Here is an 18534-nt window from a genome sequence, read left to right as displayed (position 1 = left end):
TGGTGCCAAATGGTCTTGTGCTTCTCAAAATTGTTTACTTGACATTTAAAATTTTTTAGGTCTTGTCAATATACTTAACCCTGAAAGTAATACAATATGGTGCACATTTGTGGTATGGACCTATCTTGATGACTTGTTTATATAGATGTGACTGAATATAGAAGAAAACAAAATGCCTTGCACAAAAGCCAGTGTTTTCATGTCAGTGCAGCTGTTTTAACTTTTAAGAAGCCACAAACATTTCATCCACTAAAACTTTAATTTTGAAAGACACAGGATTTAAAAAAAATACTGTTTCTGAAACTGGTATATAGCAGCCTCCCTCTTTCTGTTCTTTAATTCAAGGGTTGAATAAAGTTCAGAGTTGAGATGTTCCATAGTTACAAATGAAGTTTTCAGACCAAAATCTATGTTGCTGCTGAATCCCTCATAATCTTTGTAATGTTTCTTTGCAATAGAAACAGTAGTATTAGCAATAGAAGCAAAAGGTGACTGTTCTCATGTTTTGCTCTTAGCTCTGAATTTTCCACGGGCATAGAAGCAGAGTTCCCTGGATCAATCACTTGTATATTTTCCTGCGTTCACAGGAACCCAAGTCATGTTAAATGTTGTTTTGATCCTTTGCTATGCTATAGCAACGATTCCACTTCCTGTTACATAGGAAAACCTATTCTGCTATTAAAAGAGGTCACTGGATCTATTTAGTACAACATCAGGACCATTTTGTCCATGGAAATAATTTTTATTGTTCTGAGTCATTCTGGTTTGTGGAATTTTAACATGAGTTCCAGGACAAGGATGAGAGGGTATATTTATTTTATTCTGTATCCTCTTTAATGGCTTTGAGTGCATGAATGTCAGCCTTGTTGTCAAAGTATTTCCATATTTTTATTACTTTAGAAGTGATTTTGCTATATTGATGCCTCTTCCATGACAATTTGCCCAGTGTACTCGGCCTGCTGTTACTTGGTAGGAATATCTGTTTTGCCCCTTGTGATGTGATCTCTTTATTTTTCTCTTAGTCCTGTTCATGGCTTCTCAAACACAGGTCTTTACCATATGAAGTTTCACAAATATTTAAATTGTTTCTACTGAACTTCTGGAAAGACTTAAATTGTAAGCTCTAAGATAAGTGCTGTTAGCTTACACTTGTAATCTTAGCTATTCGGGGGGCTGATATCTGAGGGTAGCTGTTCGAAGCCAGCCTGGGAAGGAAAGTCCATGAGACATTTATCTCCAATTAACCACCAAAAAAAAAAAAATCTGATCTAAGATATGGAACCAACCCAGATGCCCCTCAGTAAATGAATGGATCAAGAAAATGTGGTATATATACACAATGGAATTCTATGCCTCCATCAGAAAAAATGACATTGCCCCATTTGTTAGGAAATGGAAAGACTTGGAAAAAATTCAATTAAGTGAAGTAAGCCAGGCCCAAAGAAACATAGGCCCCCTGGTTTCCCTTATTTGTAATAACTAGTATATTTCTGAGACAAGCAGAAAAGGTCAGATATGTTGATGTTAGGTGAAATGAACCCCAAGATAAGTATTCAAATGTTTTTTACTTTCATGCGATTGTTTCTAACATATTTATAAGATGATTTATTTGTTGCTTTGTATATCCCTCCCCCACTATATAACCCCTGCTTTCACTGTATTTGATGTTGGTATGATTTGTGGAGGGAAAGGAAAAAAACAAATGGTTTAAATAGGGATACAGGTGGACCCATTACAACAATGAGATGTACAAGTCGTTATGTCGAAAAATGAACTTGACAACTTTGGAGGGGGAGGGGAGGGATATGAGTGGGGGAGGCGGATATGGGAAGGGATGGGAAGAGGAAACAAAGGAGGAGGCAACAAACAATGCTTGATAAGAAATGTACTCATTATCTTGCCCATGTAATTGTAACTCCTGTGTGGTATTTTCATAATTAAAAAAAAAAGAAAAAGAAAAAAAATCTGGGAATGAAGATGTGGCTCAAGTGGTAGAGCACTAGCCTTGAGCAAAAACGCTCAGGTAGGGCTGGGATGTCACTCAGTGGCAAAGCATTTGCCTACCAAGTGCAATTTTCTGGGTTTGATTCCCCAATACCAAAAAGAAAGGACAAAAAAATACAGTAGGAAGTGGCGCTGTGGCTCAAGTGGTAGAGTGCTTGCCTTGAGCTGAAGAGCTGAGGGATGGTACCCAGGCCCAGAGTTCAAGCCCCATGACCAACAAAAAAAATACAGTTAAAAATGTATGTGTGAGTATATACATGCACATATATTCAATTAAAAAAAAAAACCTCAGGTATAGCACCCAGGCCATGAGTTCAAGCCCAGGACCAATACATACACACACACACACACACACACACACACACACACACACACACACACACACACACACACACACACACACACACACACACACACACACACACACACACACACACACACACACACACACACACACACACACACACACACACCACAAATGTAAGCTTTAAAGAGCATTTGTTATGCCTTACCTTTTTTAATTCTTATATTAAAATAAGCTTTCCCAGGCATGATGGCACATGGCTGTCATCCTAGCACTTAGGAGGTTGAAACAGGAGGCTCTCAAGTTTGAGGCCAGCCTGAGTTACATAGCAAGACCCTTTGTCAAAAATAAAATAAGTTATTTCTGAAGTAAGCCTCACTAAAAGTGTTCCCTAATTTAGCACAAAATATCTTCATACCTTAGGCCCATCCAGAATCCTAAAATCCCTTTTCCTTTCCAATATTCTTTGATTTCGTTGCAATTACAGAATTTGTTAATCACCCCTAGGGAACTCAGCTGTAAATGACAGGAAATCATGTTATTTGAGGGTCGACTTCAGTAACAGTTTAGACTTACAGAGAAGTCTTAGATGTTTTGGCATTTTAGAAAATATTTGAATACAAAACATCAACTATCCTGTAAGTTAACATTTTAAGTTATGAGTTATTAATATTCTTTCCACTGTTGCTTTCTCTTTGTGTCATTCTGACAGATGTAAAAGTAAATCTAGTACTTTCTGGCAAGGACAGTCTTCCGACTAGGTGACAGGCTCTCCATCTTCCTCGACTGATCAGCCTCCGACATTGCCCTACCTGGTCAGCCTCCAGCTAATCCTCACTAGTTAGCAAGAATTCAACAACAACAACAAAATGTACTATGAACTCAAGCTTAGACTAGAAGAGAACGTAGGCCGTTCCTAACAGAACATTTCTTCTCTTGAAAATAATCATGACCAAACCAGACACTGGTGCCTCCTTCCTGCCATCCTAACTACTTAGGAAGCTGTGATTGAGAGGCTCATGGGTTCAAGGACAGATTATATCTCCAAAATAACTAGCAAAAAAGCCTGGTTGGAGCCATGGAACAAGTAGTAAAGTGCCAGCACAGCAAGCCAGCTGAGCAGGAGCAAAGTCATGAGTTCAAAACAGTCTCACAAAAGTAAAAAATCACGATTAGCCATACTGTATAATATATGTATCCATGTATTCATAAGAATAAGGGTGTTTTGTGTGTGTGTGTGTTAACCCCTGTATATGTGTGTTTGCACATATGTGTATGTGTGCACACATGACTGAGATTTAGTGGTCAGAAGATTTTCTAACTAGGAGATGATAGCTTGCTAACCAAAATAATTTTGTTCTCAACAGGTGGACATGATGAAAGAAGCATTAGAAAAGCTTCAGCTCAATATAGTAGAGATGAAAGATGAAAATGCAACTTTAGATGGTGGAGATGTCTTATTCACAGGTAGAGTTGCCTTTTTTCTATCCCAAATATTTCTAATACCTGACTCACGCTCCATTATTTCATTATAGTTGGGGGTTTTTCTGTTAATTACCAAAGTAATATATACTAAATGAAGGCAATTTGAAAAATATTTTTAAAATGCAGAACAGCACAATAAGTAAAAATAATAGAGTAACCTTCCATTCAAAGATAATCACTTTAATATTTGGGTACATTTCCTTTCAGTATTTTGTATGCATAATTTACAAGAATATCCATCTATAGTATGCTCTTTTATAATTGAGTTTATGAGTTACATAGTTTTCCACTGTTTGACTATCTCTGGTTTGTATTTAAAGGATTCTTAATTCAAGATTAGCATCATTTACAAATACTTTTCCCTCCAGATGGCAAAATGAATTCAAATAAATTTCTATGCAAATTGACTTGGCTTAATGCCAAATATATAATAGCAGAACTTAAGAAAATACAAGCTGCGTATCTTATTATTAATCTTAGCAGAATCAGTTTTTACAATCAGTATAAGATGGCTACTAAAAAAAACAGTAATTGTGTCATTTAATCTTTCTGACTATGATCATATGATTATTATGTAAAATCTGGTTCCCTTGATTCATTTTGGTTAAAATGAAGAGCAAGATAATCAATAGTAATTATTTTTGTAGTGAGCAGTGTTTACCCACTAAATAGCAGAGAATAAGTACTTGTTTCACCAATGTACTATAAACAAGATTTGGGAAGAAGCCCCACATAGCCTATTGAAACCAGGAAGGTTTTTGGAAGTCTAATATCTAGCTGATATAAGTTCATAGAGTCTCATGTATATACTCAAAGCATAACCAATTTTTATTCGGATGTAAAAAAAACCATTACTTTCATTTGAATATAATGAATGTTCCTGGTGAAGGAAAAAGAGGAGTGTTTATTCTGTGAGAGTTTAGTGTCTCCTAGTTTAGTTCTAAGTGTTTATTGATGAGGCATTGTGCTCCCCACCCCCATGGGGCATCATTCTAAACATGGATTGTGGGAATTGCATGGGGTAGAGTGTGAGCACATTGGCCTTGCCTCTGGGGTTGGTCTGTATATGCATTGAGCACTCAGAACATAGAACAAGGAGTCAAGGAAGCCTACGCTGCATTCTTCACTCTGGTTGCGCCCAAGCATACTCAGGCATTCTTTAAATCTGCCCAGTAAGTTCTCCTTAGAATATTCTTTGTGTCTCCCATTGATGGCACTTTTATTCTTTTTGACAGCCCAGAACAACAGCCTGTTTCTCTTAGAAAATAGGCTTTTGTGGAAAGCTAGATGTGTAAATCACACTTCCACACAATATAGCACTTTTCTACCAGAACACAGGGATGTAGGGGGACAAAAACCTTATTGCAAGTATAGATATGGCTTAAACAAGCAATATTTGCAGCCACATGGTTATTTTAACAGCTTTGCTGAACAGATGCCCTAAAATCCCCTGAGTGTGAGGACACATTCACACCACAAGTCTCTTCTTTTGGCCTATTCACAGCATTTCAACCCTGATGTTTTTGCCATATCTTTAATAATTAGACACTGAACATTGAGGCTTACCTTTGATATTCACTGTAGACTTACTTGCTTGTTTCATTCAGTATGGAAGTTTATATTTTCATAGTTCTTTTTTTCAAAACTGAGATGACCCAGAAATCGAGGGACAAAGGGTGAGCAAATGCAGCAGTGATACTATGTTGAAAATAAACGACACAACTACACAACTTGGGGATGAGAGGGAAAAACTGGGAAAGAATGAAGGAAAGGGTAACATCAAAAAGGAAATGTACTCATTACCTGATTTATGTAACTGTAATCCATCTGTATATCACCTTTATAATACCAGTAAGAGATACAAACATTAAAAAAAAACTGAGATGCTTTTGGAACATCTGTCTGCTTGGCACCTCCCTCATATCTAATGTCTGCTTCTGCCAGTCCCTATTTCTAAAATTTCCTTCCTTTTTTTCTTCCTTCTTTCCTTCCTTCTTTCTTTCCTTCCTTCTTTCTTTCCTTCCTTCTTTCCTTTTTGCTTTTTTTTATATTTTATATATATTTTATATATTTTTTTTATATTTTTTTATATTTGCAAAATATAATATCTAAAATTTGTTCTCTGAACCATTTAATACTGTGCAATCCATACGGCATTAGTCACATTCACAATTTATACAGCTCTTTCCACTCAACTTTTGGATTAGAAAGTTAGGTAAGAAAATCTGTAGCGCTTTCTCTGTGCTCCCTGCCCTCTTCCTTCTGTAACTCAAAGCTTCATTAATAATTTATCAGGAAATGAACAGAGGGAAGCTGCTTTCCAATTCCAGATCCTGCTGGGAAAATTGTCAGTTAGGCAAACAGCTACTGGCAAAAATATCTTCAGCCCATTTCTCTGGAATTAGACACAATTTATGTCCACTTTTATTTATTTTTGTGAAGTACAAAGTACACAGATCTGGGTTATGAAATATGTATGTACTGTTTAAAGACCAATAACAATATGAACTTGTATACCTATTCCTGGGTTATGAAATAGAACATTTCTACTGAACTATATTCCCAGCCCTTAAATTTTAATTTTTATACATTGAGTTTTCTTATGGGACAATATAATCAAACCATTAGGAAAAAAGATAGAAAAAGAAAAAGGAAAAGCCAAAAATGTTCCCAGTATACCACAAAAGACTTTTGTGTTTGCCAATAGCCCAAGCTTTTGAAATTTATCCTATCATCATTTGACCTATATTATGTGTCCATCTTATAAAGAGAGTATGAAGATTGAAGGTATATTATTTGCAAAGTTTGTCAAATCATTTTTTCTATATGGTCTTCTTTTACCTTACTATAATGCTCCAGGGCATCATGAGTTTGAATTTTTTTTCCAAAAAAAAATCAAGAAAAGCTAAAAATCCTGACATTTTTGTATTGTCTAACTCTGCTAGAGTTGTTTCTTTTCCTATACTTTTTTTTTTTTTTTTTTTGGTCCAGTCGTAGGGCCTGAACTCTGGGCCTGAACTCTGGGCCTGGGCGCTGTCCCTCAGCTCTTCAACTCAAGGCTAGCACTCTACCACTTGAGCCACAGCGCCACTTCCAGCTTTTCTTTTCCTGCTTATGTGGTGCTGAGGAATCGAACCCAGGGCCTCATGCATGCAAGGCAAGTGCTCTACCACTGAGCCACCTTCCCAGCCCTTCCTATACTTTCAAATCACTTTTATCTAGTGTTTTGGTGAGTAGAAAAATTGCAGGACTCCACAAGAATCAGTTAGGAAGAAAGTTCCATCCTTCTAAACATTTTCACTTTTACAGATGGGTTTTTATTTGCAATAAGTACATGCATTATTTTAAAGACAGAACTCTCAGGAGTCAGCCCTGAAGATCACTCAGCACTAAGGATTGATGTGTATTTTATGCACACTGTTTCTTTAGGCCTTATGTGATCTTTATACAAAACAACATTTGACTTCTTTAAGAATGTCCAGTACTCTCCTTGTGGGGGTGGGGACAAAAAGCAGCACGGATAACTTGTCATTGCTACCCACCATTTGATTAATGTGCTTGAGTCTACTATATTCCTAAATAAAAAGTTAACTCTTTACTGTAGAAAAATATACATAACAATTTATGATAATAAATTTTAAGCATCAAGTTCACAGGTACCTTCCCTTTTTTGTGCAACTACCACCAGCATGTATTTCCAGAACTTTCTTACCTTCCTAAGCTGAAACTCTATCCATAGCTCCTGGAAGCCACCATCAGACTCTGTCTTTATGAATTTGAAAAGAGCTTATAGTTCTCAAAAGTTCATTTTTGTAAGTAGTTCAGAGATCTTTTTCGTGGAGCTGTCCTCTGTGATAAGAGAGAACTGTGTGATGTTTTAAAGTCATTATTTCTAGATAAAGAAATAGTACATGGTCGCAGTGGCCACCCACTCACTATGTTCCATGACATTTATTGTAGGCAGAGAATTTTTTGTGGGCCTTTCCAAAAGAACAAATCAACGAGGTGCTGAAATCTTGGCTGATACTTTTAAGGTAGGTAAAGGGAAATTTATACCTGACTCAGAGTAATTACTTAATATTCATAGTCCCATAGAGTTAATATGTCATCAGTAATGGTGTTTATATTACACCAGCTTTGCAAAATAATTCATAGATTTGTCCATCACTAGCAGTTTTATAAGCTATCAAATTCAAATTCCTCAATAGTTGAGTTCACTCAGCTACCACAGGAACAACAAAGTTAGCATAGTTGTCTTCTGTTTCATGCCTATTGTATAATCATATAAGTCATTTAAAAATATTAAGAGGGAAGTGGCGCTGTGGCTCAAGTGGTAGAGCACTAGCCTTGAGCTGAAGAGCTGAGGGACAGCGCTTAGGCCCAGAATTCATGACCGACAATAAATAAATAAATAAATAAAAATATCGAGACCCTATTGACTTTAATATCACATGGGATTTTCAGATTGGAACCACCTATACATTGGTGCTTTCCATATGCTGTCCTGCAAAGGTGCTCAGAATTGAACATACTTTCCTTCAGGTCCTTTTATTGTACTGATTATCAGACTGTCTGATTGTCAGATCTGGCTTTTTTTTGGCTGTAGTGGGGCTTGAACTCAGGGGTTGGGCTCTGTCCCTGAGCGTTTTTGCTCAAGGCTGGTACTCTACCACTTGGAGGCACAGCTCCACTTCTGGTTTTCAGGTGGTTTATTGGAGATAAGAATCTCACCAAACCTTTCCTGCCCTAGCTGGCTTTGACCTGCAATCCTCAGATCTCATCCTCCTGAGTAGCTAAGATTACAGGCATGAGCCACCGGCACCCAGCTCAAACCTGGCTTTTACTGGCTCACCAGGCTGCTTAAGAAAGCATAGAATTAAAAAAAAAAAAAAAAAAAAAAAAAAAAAGAACTGAAAATAAAAAAAATAAAACCTCTGTTCCTAGGACAATGCAAGGCTCTGGCTGAGCCACAGTTCACACAGAGTAGAGCCACTCCATGGGCCAGATAATTGGCAATACTGTCACACATTTAAAAGGAAAGTCCATGAGACTCTTATCTCTAATTAGCAAACAAAATTGTGGCAAGTAGAACTGTGGCTCAAGTGGTAGAGCACTGGCCTTAAGCACAGAAGCTATGGACAGTGCCCAGGCCCTGAGTTCAAGCCCCAGGACCACCACCACCACAAAAAAAAAAAAAAAAAAAAACCAGCAAGCTGTATATAAGTCTGCTGGCAATACCAAAACCTGAGTTGCAGTTTTGCTTCCAGATATTTAGGGTCTGGGTGCCTTCAAAGGAGCAAGAGTCATTTTTAATTACTCTGTAATATCAAACTGCTTGATTTCTATTTGTCTGTATAGGATTATGCAGTCTCCACTGTCCCTGTGGCTGATTCTTTGCATTTGAAGAGTTTCTGCAGCATGGCTGGACCTAACCTGATTGCAATCGGGTCTAGTGAATCCGCACAAAAGGCCCTCAAGGTAAGCATACAACTGGGCTCCTGAACATAAAACTCTTACAGGCACTGTCTGCCACAGGGGTGGGTGGCAAGCTGGGATGATAGGAAGAGAGGAGACTAGCACTTGGGCTGCCTATGGTCTGTGTACTGTCCTGACCTGCCATTCACTAGGAACCAGGAACACCTAACTCTAGGAAAGGTTCTTCACTGGGAAACTATTCTCTTTTTTTTTTTTTTCATTTTATTTTATTGTGAAGATGCTGCACAGAGGGGTTACTGTTACATGAGTAAGGCAATGAGTACATTTCTTGATGAACATTGTTATCGCTTCCTTTGTTTTTCTCCTACTATCCCTTCCCTCCCCTATCTCCCCACTCCTCCCCCCTGGGAAACTATTCTTATCCATACATCAGATTTCCTTAAAAAGCCAGTATTCAGAATAATAGACACCAACCTCATCACAGCTATGCACTCTGGGAATTTAAAAAAAAAACAAAACACTTGCCACAGGATAGAGCTTCTTGTAGTGTTTTCTCTCTTGACTTAGGGAGTTACAAGACTCATTATAATAGTCTCATCTTTTTGTTGAATCAAAACTATTTCATGATCATCTTTTAGAAAGCTGTGATTCTGAAGCACCTAAAAAGCTTAGTTCCATTCATACTTTGGAATAGTTCAGTTGGGGAATGGGAAATGTTTTTATTTTTTAGATATGACTAGGAGAGCCTAGAAAAACTGACTTGCCCAGGTCTCACCAGTGGGCCAAAAGGGGAAATCATTCATGGTGAAGAAGGCTGCCACTTCCACAGTGCTTTCCATGCAGAGACACTTCCACCCAGGAAGGTGATCAGGATATCCCAGAAGGTCAAAGACAGTGTCTCTTACTCATTCACTCTTATGCCCCTTCATGTTTAACTAAGAATGTGTCCCCATGAATGGATAAGTAAATGAATAAGATAGTATTATCTTCTCTTTGTTTATAAGAAAATTAGACTAAGTGACTCACCTCCAAGTCAGAAGGCTAGCACTAAATGGTGGTGGTCTGATCACAGCCCCTGCCTCTGGGATGGATGGCCCTGCATATTAACATACATGACTTGTTCATGAACCAAGTATAGACTCCTCTTTAGCAAAGAGAACAGCTCTGTGTATCTCAGTGTACACAGTTTGTTTTATCCTTTCAATCTTCCCTCTTCTACCTCAGTGCTAAACCTGGTGCGGTATGGCTGAGAAACAACCATTACTCAGGTGAATTGCCTTTCTGCATTATCCCCAGCTCCTTCAGCTGGTTCATCTGTGTTTCCTTTTTACATTTTAGCCATAACAGGATCTTTGGTGTTTTTCAAGGGCTTTTAACAGTTGTTGCTGAAATAGCCCTCAGAATTTGATTTTGTATTATGGTGGCTTTGTCTTAATTTCCTTTAGAGTATATGTCTTTGGTTCTAGTTTATCTGAAAAAAATATGTCAGCTTTTATGTATACAAAAAGAAGATGATGTCTTAGAGGAAAGCATTTGATGAGTGGTGTCATCCAAGACATCTAGGAAGATCCCATTTCTCCTTAGGGAGTACCGTAGTGTCTAGCCATGACAGCCAAGTTGGTGTGCCCATTTCTGAAACTGATCATAATAAGAAGAGTGTTATGATAGCTTACACCATGCCTTTGTGTAAATCAGCAGAAAAGGGCCCTGTTAGGTGGATGAAATAAAAAATAGGCCCTTCTACCATTCTGAGTAGATTAAGTCTCCAACTCAAACACCTTTGTCCTTGATTTAACAAAGTCCTAAATCAGCAGGATTCTAACTCAAACAGTCTGGAAAAACTAACATGTAACAAATAAAAGATAAAACAATAAGGTTTATTAGCAGTATATGAAATAGATCTTAACTGTTATTCTAAGTGCAGAGGAAGGGGAAGGAATGCTCTCTTAGGGCTTGATAATCAAAGAAAGCCTCCCAGAGAAAACATGGCTAGATGTGCGTCTTGAGAGATAGGTGACGTTAGTGGAGTCAGTGAGGAAGTGTTACTGGTGGGGACATAGTATAAACTAAAACTGAGCAAAGTGTATTCCTGAGTCATAATCCAACTGGTCCAACTAGTAAAGGGATTCCTTATATAATTCTGGATGGAGTTGGTGAAATCTAAAGAAGTCAGAACTTAAGAGTCAGGAAGACAAGATTATCACTTTGAAGCAGGAGTCTGTATACCCACAGATCTCTGAGCAGAAAGATCTGCATTTCCTCAGAGGTGCTAAACCAGAAAAATAAATAAAATTGAAAGGGAAGATAGTACTGTCAGAAAGCCAGTGGTAACACCCACAGAACAAAAAAATAAGCTTCAAGTCTCTTTGTATGTCTTAGGAATTCACTTCCATTTCTCCATTCATCCTTCCTTTCTTGTTGAGTTCTGAGATCACATCTCCTATGAACATCCCATGAAGAGTTTCATAGACCTCTTTCCTTTAGAGCTCTTTCAGGTTAGTACTAATGATGTCCATTCTCAACTGGAAACCTTCTGTGTCAGAAGCTATAAATAATCCTCACTGACTAGAAAGGCATTCTTTGGAGATCATATTTTCCATCAGCGAATGTGCTGCCTAAACCATGGGCCTGTGGAGCTGGTGAATGCCCACATGCCAAGTTCCTAACATCAGAAATGTCCTTCGACTCTGTTGTGAGAGCAGGAGGACAAACTGAGCTAGAAAATAATGAGATCTTCCTAAGGGAATGATCTCAGGTCAGACATAAGTGAGTGAGTAAAATTCACACTTAGGTAAACTGAGCCATTTCTTTGAGTATTTGATAATCAATCTGAGAGTATTTGGCTCTTATGTTAGAGCTAACAATAAAGTTGATAATGGGAGTCAGGAACCAGTTGCTCACTTCTGTAATTCTAGCTACTCAGGAGGCTGAGATTTGAGGACTATGGTTTGAAGTTAACCAAGACAGGAAAGCCCATGAGGCTCTTATCACTAATAAATTACAAAAAAAAAAAAAAACCAACACAAAAAAACAGAAGTGGAAGTATTGTTTAAGTAGTAGAGCACTAGCCTTGAGTTAAAGAAGCTCAAGGACAATGCCCAGCCCTAGAGTTCAAGCCCCAGGGCCAAAATAATAACAACAAAGAAAGACAATGGGGTAAGTCCTGGGCCAAAATAATAACAACAAAGAAAGACAATAGGGTAAGTCCTACTAACATAGAGAAATAAATACTGATATAGATAAACAGTAAGAAATAAACAAATTATTTATTATTTACAGATAGCAAAACCACTGCTGGTTTTGTTTTCCTGATTTTGCAGTTTAAAAATACAACAAAATACACATTCAAATAGTAATTTATGACTCCAGAATCCAATTTCTTTGGCCATGGTTCTCCTTACCTCAATTACCCACTGTATTATCTTTCTGCTACTCTGGAAAAATACCTGAGTTTTAATTAATTAATTAAAAGGATGAAAGGGTTATGTTGGCTCATGGTTTCAAAGGTTTCAGTCTGGTCACTTGGCCAGGTTGCTTTGGCCCTGGTGAGATAGAATTCCATGGAGGAGAATGCAGAGTTGCTTATGTTGTGGGGATGGGGAGGCAGAGAGGAAAGAAGGGCTGGAGAGCCTGTATCTCTTTCAAGAGCACATCTCCCCTGACCCCAATCACAATGAACTTGACTTTCATTTCACCTGATCTTAAGACTCTCCACCTTCCAATAACACCACAGGGTAGTAAACACATGAGTCTGGGGGTGGGGGAGGTATGTCAGATTCAAACTATAATACTCCTTGGGTGTTGTTGTTTTTGTTTTTGTTTTTGCTTTTTTGCTGGTTGTGGTTGAACTCTGGGCCTGGGCACTGTCCCTCAGCTCTCCAGCTCAAGGCTAGCACTCTGACATTTGAGCCACAGTGCCACTGGTGTTTATTGGAAACAAGAGTCTCACGGATTTCCTGCCCAGGCTGGCTTTGAACTGCAATCTTCAGATCTCAGCCTTCTGAGTAGCTAGGATTACAGGTGTGAGCCACCAGTGCCCAGCTAGCTATTCTTTTTCAATTGTTTTCTAATTATTGCATGGATTGGGGGTTGGTTCTGACTGACTTCCCTTTCCTTATCTCTCAACTATTCCTCTTCTCAATTTTTTCTCTGATATCTAAGATCTGGTTTCCAGGAACACATGAATTTGGTTTTAGATATTTATTTTTTTTCCCCTTGTAAAGACCAATGTCTCAGCCTTCACCCTATATAGAAGCCTCTGGCCACTGAGGCATCTACCTACAGGACAAATCATTCAAACAGACGGAGGTGAATGGTGCCTTCCTCAGGTGCCACACACTGAAAGCCTTCCCACATCTGTCACTGCATCTGAATACTCGTTTCCTTTGGTATCTGAAAGCTATTTCTTAGATATTCATGTAATACAGAGACACCCCACACACACAGGCTTCTGGGTAGTCAAACTGTCTCACTGTGCAATGAATTGCGTTCTATTCTTATTTAATGAAATGGGTTTCTACAGAGACAGTCATTATATATTACTAGGTTATCGCACATTTAATAGTATATTCATTTACAAGAAATTCTCCATTTGGACAAATTTGAGCATTTAAAAAAGCTAAAGCCCAGAAGGCAATTCATACAGATTGACAGAAAGAAGAAAAAAAAGGACATATAATTACTGTATTGTATGTACCTTGATAATGGCCAAGGTATCAGAAGTTAGGTTGATTCGAACAAATTGCTAAATAGTTACCATCAGATCACAACGAGCAAATACTGTTGCTTATATAAATTAGTTTTTAGGCTGGGAATGTGGCTTAGAGGTAGAGTGTTTGCTTACCACAGAAAAAGTCAGAAGTAGCACTATGGTTCAAGTGGTAGAGTGCTAGCCTTGAGCAAAAGAAGCTTAGGGACAGTGGCCAGGCCCTGAGTTCAAGCCCCAGGACTGGCAAAACAAAAACAGCCGTTAAGGAAACCTTCCCTCTGTATAGTTTTTGTGGGGTTGTTTTTCTCCATTTTCCATCATTTCCTTTATACCCCTGGACAATGGTCATTTTCACATGTGCATACTTGTAGAAGGGATAATCTAGGATTTGTTAACTTTTACACAGGCATCAGACCTACTGTTTACTAGTGCCCTCAGGAAGTAACATCTGTCTCACTAAGCAGAGAACTCACTGTGCCACAGCTGGAAATAATCACAAACATAATATGAATTAAAGAAACCAACCTCTAAATAGAAGATATTTTGGCTCTACTTTCCCCTGTTTTATCCTCCATATTATGTTGTCATTATTATTATTATTATTATTATTACTATTACTATTATTATTAAGTAGTTGTACAAATGGATTACAATTCCATAAGTCAGGTTATGACTACAGTGCTTCTTGGTCAATGTCACCCCTTCACTCATCCTACCCTATTTTCCCCTTCCCATCTCAAGGGGAAGTTTACATAGTTTACTTTTTACAAAGTGTACTTTGAATATAATGACATAATTTACTTTACATATAATTACATTTTCTCACCCTTTCTCCCTCCATTCCTATGTCACCTCTTACCCCCAAAACATGATTCTACCTCCTGGTATCTGTTTTGATAGACAGTACTTTAGATGTTATGTCTTAGCTATAAACATAGTCTATTTTAATTGTTTTAATCAATAAAAAAAGAAATACATTATAACAGATAGCTAAACTGCTTTTTGCTAAAAATCTCTGACTCCTTACTTGGGCCTACAAACTAACTAAAAGTGAAACAGAGTTTTTAGACTTCAGGCCCAAAGTCCAGGAGTACAAAGTTATCTAGCCACTCCCCTTCTCCCAACCTCTTCACATGCCAAATAAAGAGACATGGCAAAGGTCAGGGAAAGAAGATTTATTACATGGCAGTCGTTGGAAGATAGCACTTCAGTACATCTTCAGCTGTGTTCAGAGATACAGACATCAGTTTCAGGTTAAATAGGGTGAGTTGGAGGCAGAAAATGAGAAAGGTACACATAGTTAAAACAAGTCTGGAGTCTCAGCTATGCCCTGGTTGACAAGTAGCTCAGACTCTGTACTTGGGGGAGTTCTGGAGAATTGTTTTCACTTTATTACTAGGATAGAACAGAAACAGAGATGGTTCATCTCCTGAGTTTTTGGTTGTTTTCTTTATAATGATAAGAAGATTTTACCTTTGTCTTCCAAACAAGATGTTTATCAATAAACGTTCCCTTTCCTTCTGGACCCCAAGATGATGGCAGCAGAGAATAGCTCAGATCCAAGGTTGAACCAGGTAGGGGGCATGGGAAGGTGGCGGGGAGACTTTCAGTTAATTCACAGGGCCCAGCAGAAGCCTCTTTCAGGTCTTACACAAACAGGGGAAAACCTAACATCACTGTCTCCATTTTAGTCTGTGTGTTTTTTCCCCTGAGCTATTACCTCTACCATGACTATGTGATCACCTCAGAATCCAGGAATGAGAGAGAGGACTAATCTAGAATGAGTTCACGAGGAGAAATGGCCAAAACTGTCTTCAAGAAAAAAAAAAAAAAGAGTAGAGCAATGACTTGTCTTTCCTGACCAGATTGCTTTCCTCAAGGGATGACAGATGACTCCTTCCCTGGAATTCCCACTAAACAAAAGACAGAGCTAATGCTCCCATTATGTTGACCAAGGCTATTTACACATATGTTGCACCCTGTGTCTACTTATACCTAAAGCTTATGCCTATACTCAGAAGATGGTGAAAGATAGGCTAAAGTGCTTACCTCTTCTCACAGCTTCCTATGCCTTGAAAAAACAAATCTCCTTTCTCTGACCTTCACTTTATTTGGCATATAAGAATGAATTACCAGACCTGACATGTGAAACCCCAGGATTTTAGGACTGGGCTTAAAAACTCCAGTTTCAACAATATAAAGACTAAATTTGTAACATTTTTCTTTTATATCCATTTCAAAATCAATCACCTTCCTTTCCAAAGATGTGAATTCATTGCAAGTATCTGTCACAAGAAGGCAGATGATGATATTTACCCTCAGGAGGGGCTCACAGTAATTCTCAGCCATGATTTTTAACTCAATCTCCTTGGTAGTATTCATTTATTCTGCCAATTGAGGCAGGGAGACAAGAAGACATAAGTAAGAACAAAAGAAGAAGGAAATGGAAATGAAGGAAGAAAGCAAGGAAGAAGAGAGGGAGGGTAGCTAAAACTCTCCTGAAACTTCAGAGGAGAAAGTTGCCTACACAGCCTGGATTGTAGGCTCAACCAGCTGCAGAGTTGCCCCATCTGCTGGCCGGGCAGCAAAAGGAGCATCTCACTTCCTAAACTTGTAAGAAACCAGCTGTTTTCTCATTTGGACATCTGTAATTTTGTTGAGTGCTTTTCCTTCTCTCTTTTATTAGTAATTCTGTTCTTTGCCTATCATGATGCCTATAATCCCGTAGTGCCAATATTCAGGAGAGTGAGGCTGGAAAATCACTACCTCCATTTCAGCCTTTGTCTCCAAAAAGTATTTTTAAAAAAAGAAGAAAGAAATTCTGCTCTTTTGTATAATGAAAAATTATTTTAAAACTGAAAGGATCTGAGGTCACTGAGATCACTATTGCATTTTTCTACATATTTTTCATGTAAATGAGCTGAAATATAGTAAGTAGGATTCTAATGGGCTTGTAATTTTCAATTAAAATGCTCACATCTCAATGGAAATGTCATTTAGTTTTCTGATCTATACTTCCTGAAATAACTAAGAACATTTCTAAGATTCCTTGGAAGAGAACAAGAGCTGCTTTTCAGCTCATTTAAATTGCATAGCACATAGCTTGTTTTTCTTTGAATGACTAACTGTATAATACAGGTCACTCAGACAGTATTTCCTCTTGTTTTGACTCAGCTTCAACTATGATTTTATGTCCAAAAATGTCCATGTTATTTTATAGATAGTCATATTAAAAATGAAGATGGAAAAACCCTTATTATGTTTATATTTTGCATGCTCTTTTATTGCCTGGAATTTCCTTTGATGACCACTAAAACAGCAATAGCAAAACCCAAAAGACAGAGTGATTGAAATAGAATAATAAAGACTTTGCATATGTAGTTGTTGTCCCAGAGCTCTAAACTAGGAACCACAAGACTTTCCACATTGGGTCTCCACTGTGAAAAGCATGCTGACATTCCTATTATATGTTTAATTGAGTCTTATTGTCTGGTTGTCCATCCCGGTTGTATTCCCAGTTGTATTTTTCAGACCCACAAAATACAATTTTTTTAATCTATCATGCCTGTATGAGAAAATTAAAACACAAAATCAAATAGCCTCTGAATTTTCACCATTTATGCTGCTTTTCCTGGCAGCAGCTGGATTTTTTGATGGTATTCCCAGAGCTGTATGCCAACAAGGCTAGGGTGGCCAAAACAAAATGCTTTGGCATGATAAGGTAGTAAATAATTTGAAACTGTGAGACTAAAACAACCCAGGCTGAATTTAAGCACTAGTTCCAAGGCAGGGAGGAGGCAAAATTAGCCAAGAAAGAGAAAGGCAATAATAGTACACATTTTTTTTTTCGTTTGGGTTTTCAAGAAAATGTTAGAGAAACAAAATGAGGAAGAAAAATAAAACTAATGTTTAAAGTGTGCTTCATCCTTTCCATTATACAATGGAACATCAAAAACAAAACCAAAAACGATCTATCTGCCTGCATGGGATATTGCAAGGGGAATTCCATCATGTGTTGGGTGGTCAGGCTATATGGTTCACAAGGAGCCTTGAAATCCAAGATAACTTGATTACAATAGAAAGTTTGTAAGTGCCCTTAAGTTAATCATGCCTAGTGAGATATGTGGCTTACAATACCTAAAGAATTTTATGAAAGTACATTATCTTTGGCCTTTCTCAAAACTTCTGGTGTTCCAAGTATGATGTAGGGCCTGGGTTTCCCAGATGACTCTTAAGCATAGGCCAGGCTGAGAGCACTACCTTGGAGGATGGCCCCTCCTTTAGACTGAGCCCCTGAAGAAAACAACGCCTGAGTAATACAGGTGTAAAACATCGTATCCTAATTCTCAGCAGTGAAAGTGGAGAAAATATCCAAACTAAACAAAGCACAAAAACGTATCATTTTTATTTCCTGCCTAGAATTTAATATGTGTTAAGTTGAAACATAATACTTAACTTAGTAATAATTTGGATGCTTATTGGATTCATTTGACATGCTAAAGAATTTTAATAAATACTCCAAGTTACCAAAACTCACTAATGTTATCAGTTTCTGAGAAGAGGAAACTTGTATGTGACTAATGCTTCCATACTCCCT

General features: G+C 37.9%; 1 protein-coding gene across 1 annotated transcript in view; it reads left to right on the top strand.

Moving 5' to 3' along the window:
- The window catches only part of Ddah1 (dimethylarginine dimethylaminohydrolase 1), a 149857-nt gene that overhangs the window by 109740 nt on the left and 21583 nt on the right, over positions 1-18534 (top strand). The window contains exons 2-4 of the mRNA XM_070007490.1: positions 3676-3775; positions 7754-7827; positions 9152-9271. Of these exons, the coding sequence (XP_069863591.1) occupies positions 3676-3775; positions 7754-7827; positions 9152-9271 (294 nt within the window). The remainder of the gene's footprint in view (positions 1-3675; positions 3776-7753; positions 7828-9151; positions 9272-18534) is intronic.

This window comes from Dipodomys merriami, unplaced genomic scaffold (genome assembly GCF_024711535.1).
Source record: "Dipodomys merriami isolate MVZ:Mamm:240054 unplaced genomic scaffold, mDipMer1.0.p SCAF_7, whole genome shotgun sequence".
In the NCBI taxonomy this organism is placed as follows: domain Eukaryota; kingdom Metazoa; phylum Chordata; class Mammalia; order Rodentia; family Heteromyidae; genus Dipodomys; species Dipodomys merriami.
Note: the sequence above shows the minus strand (reverse complement) of the source record. Positions and strands in the feature narration are given on the sequence as shown.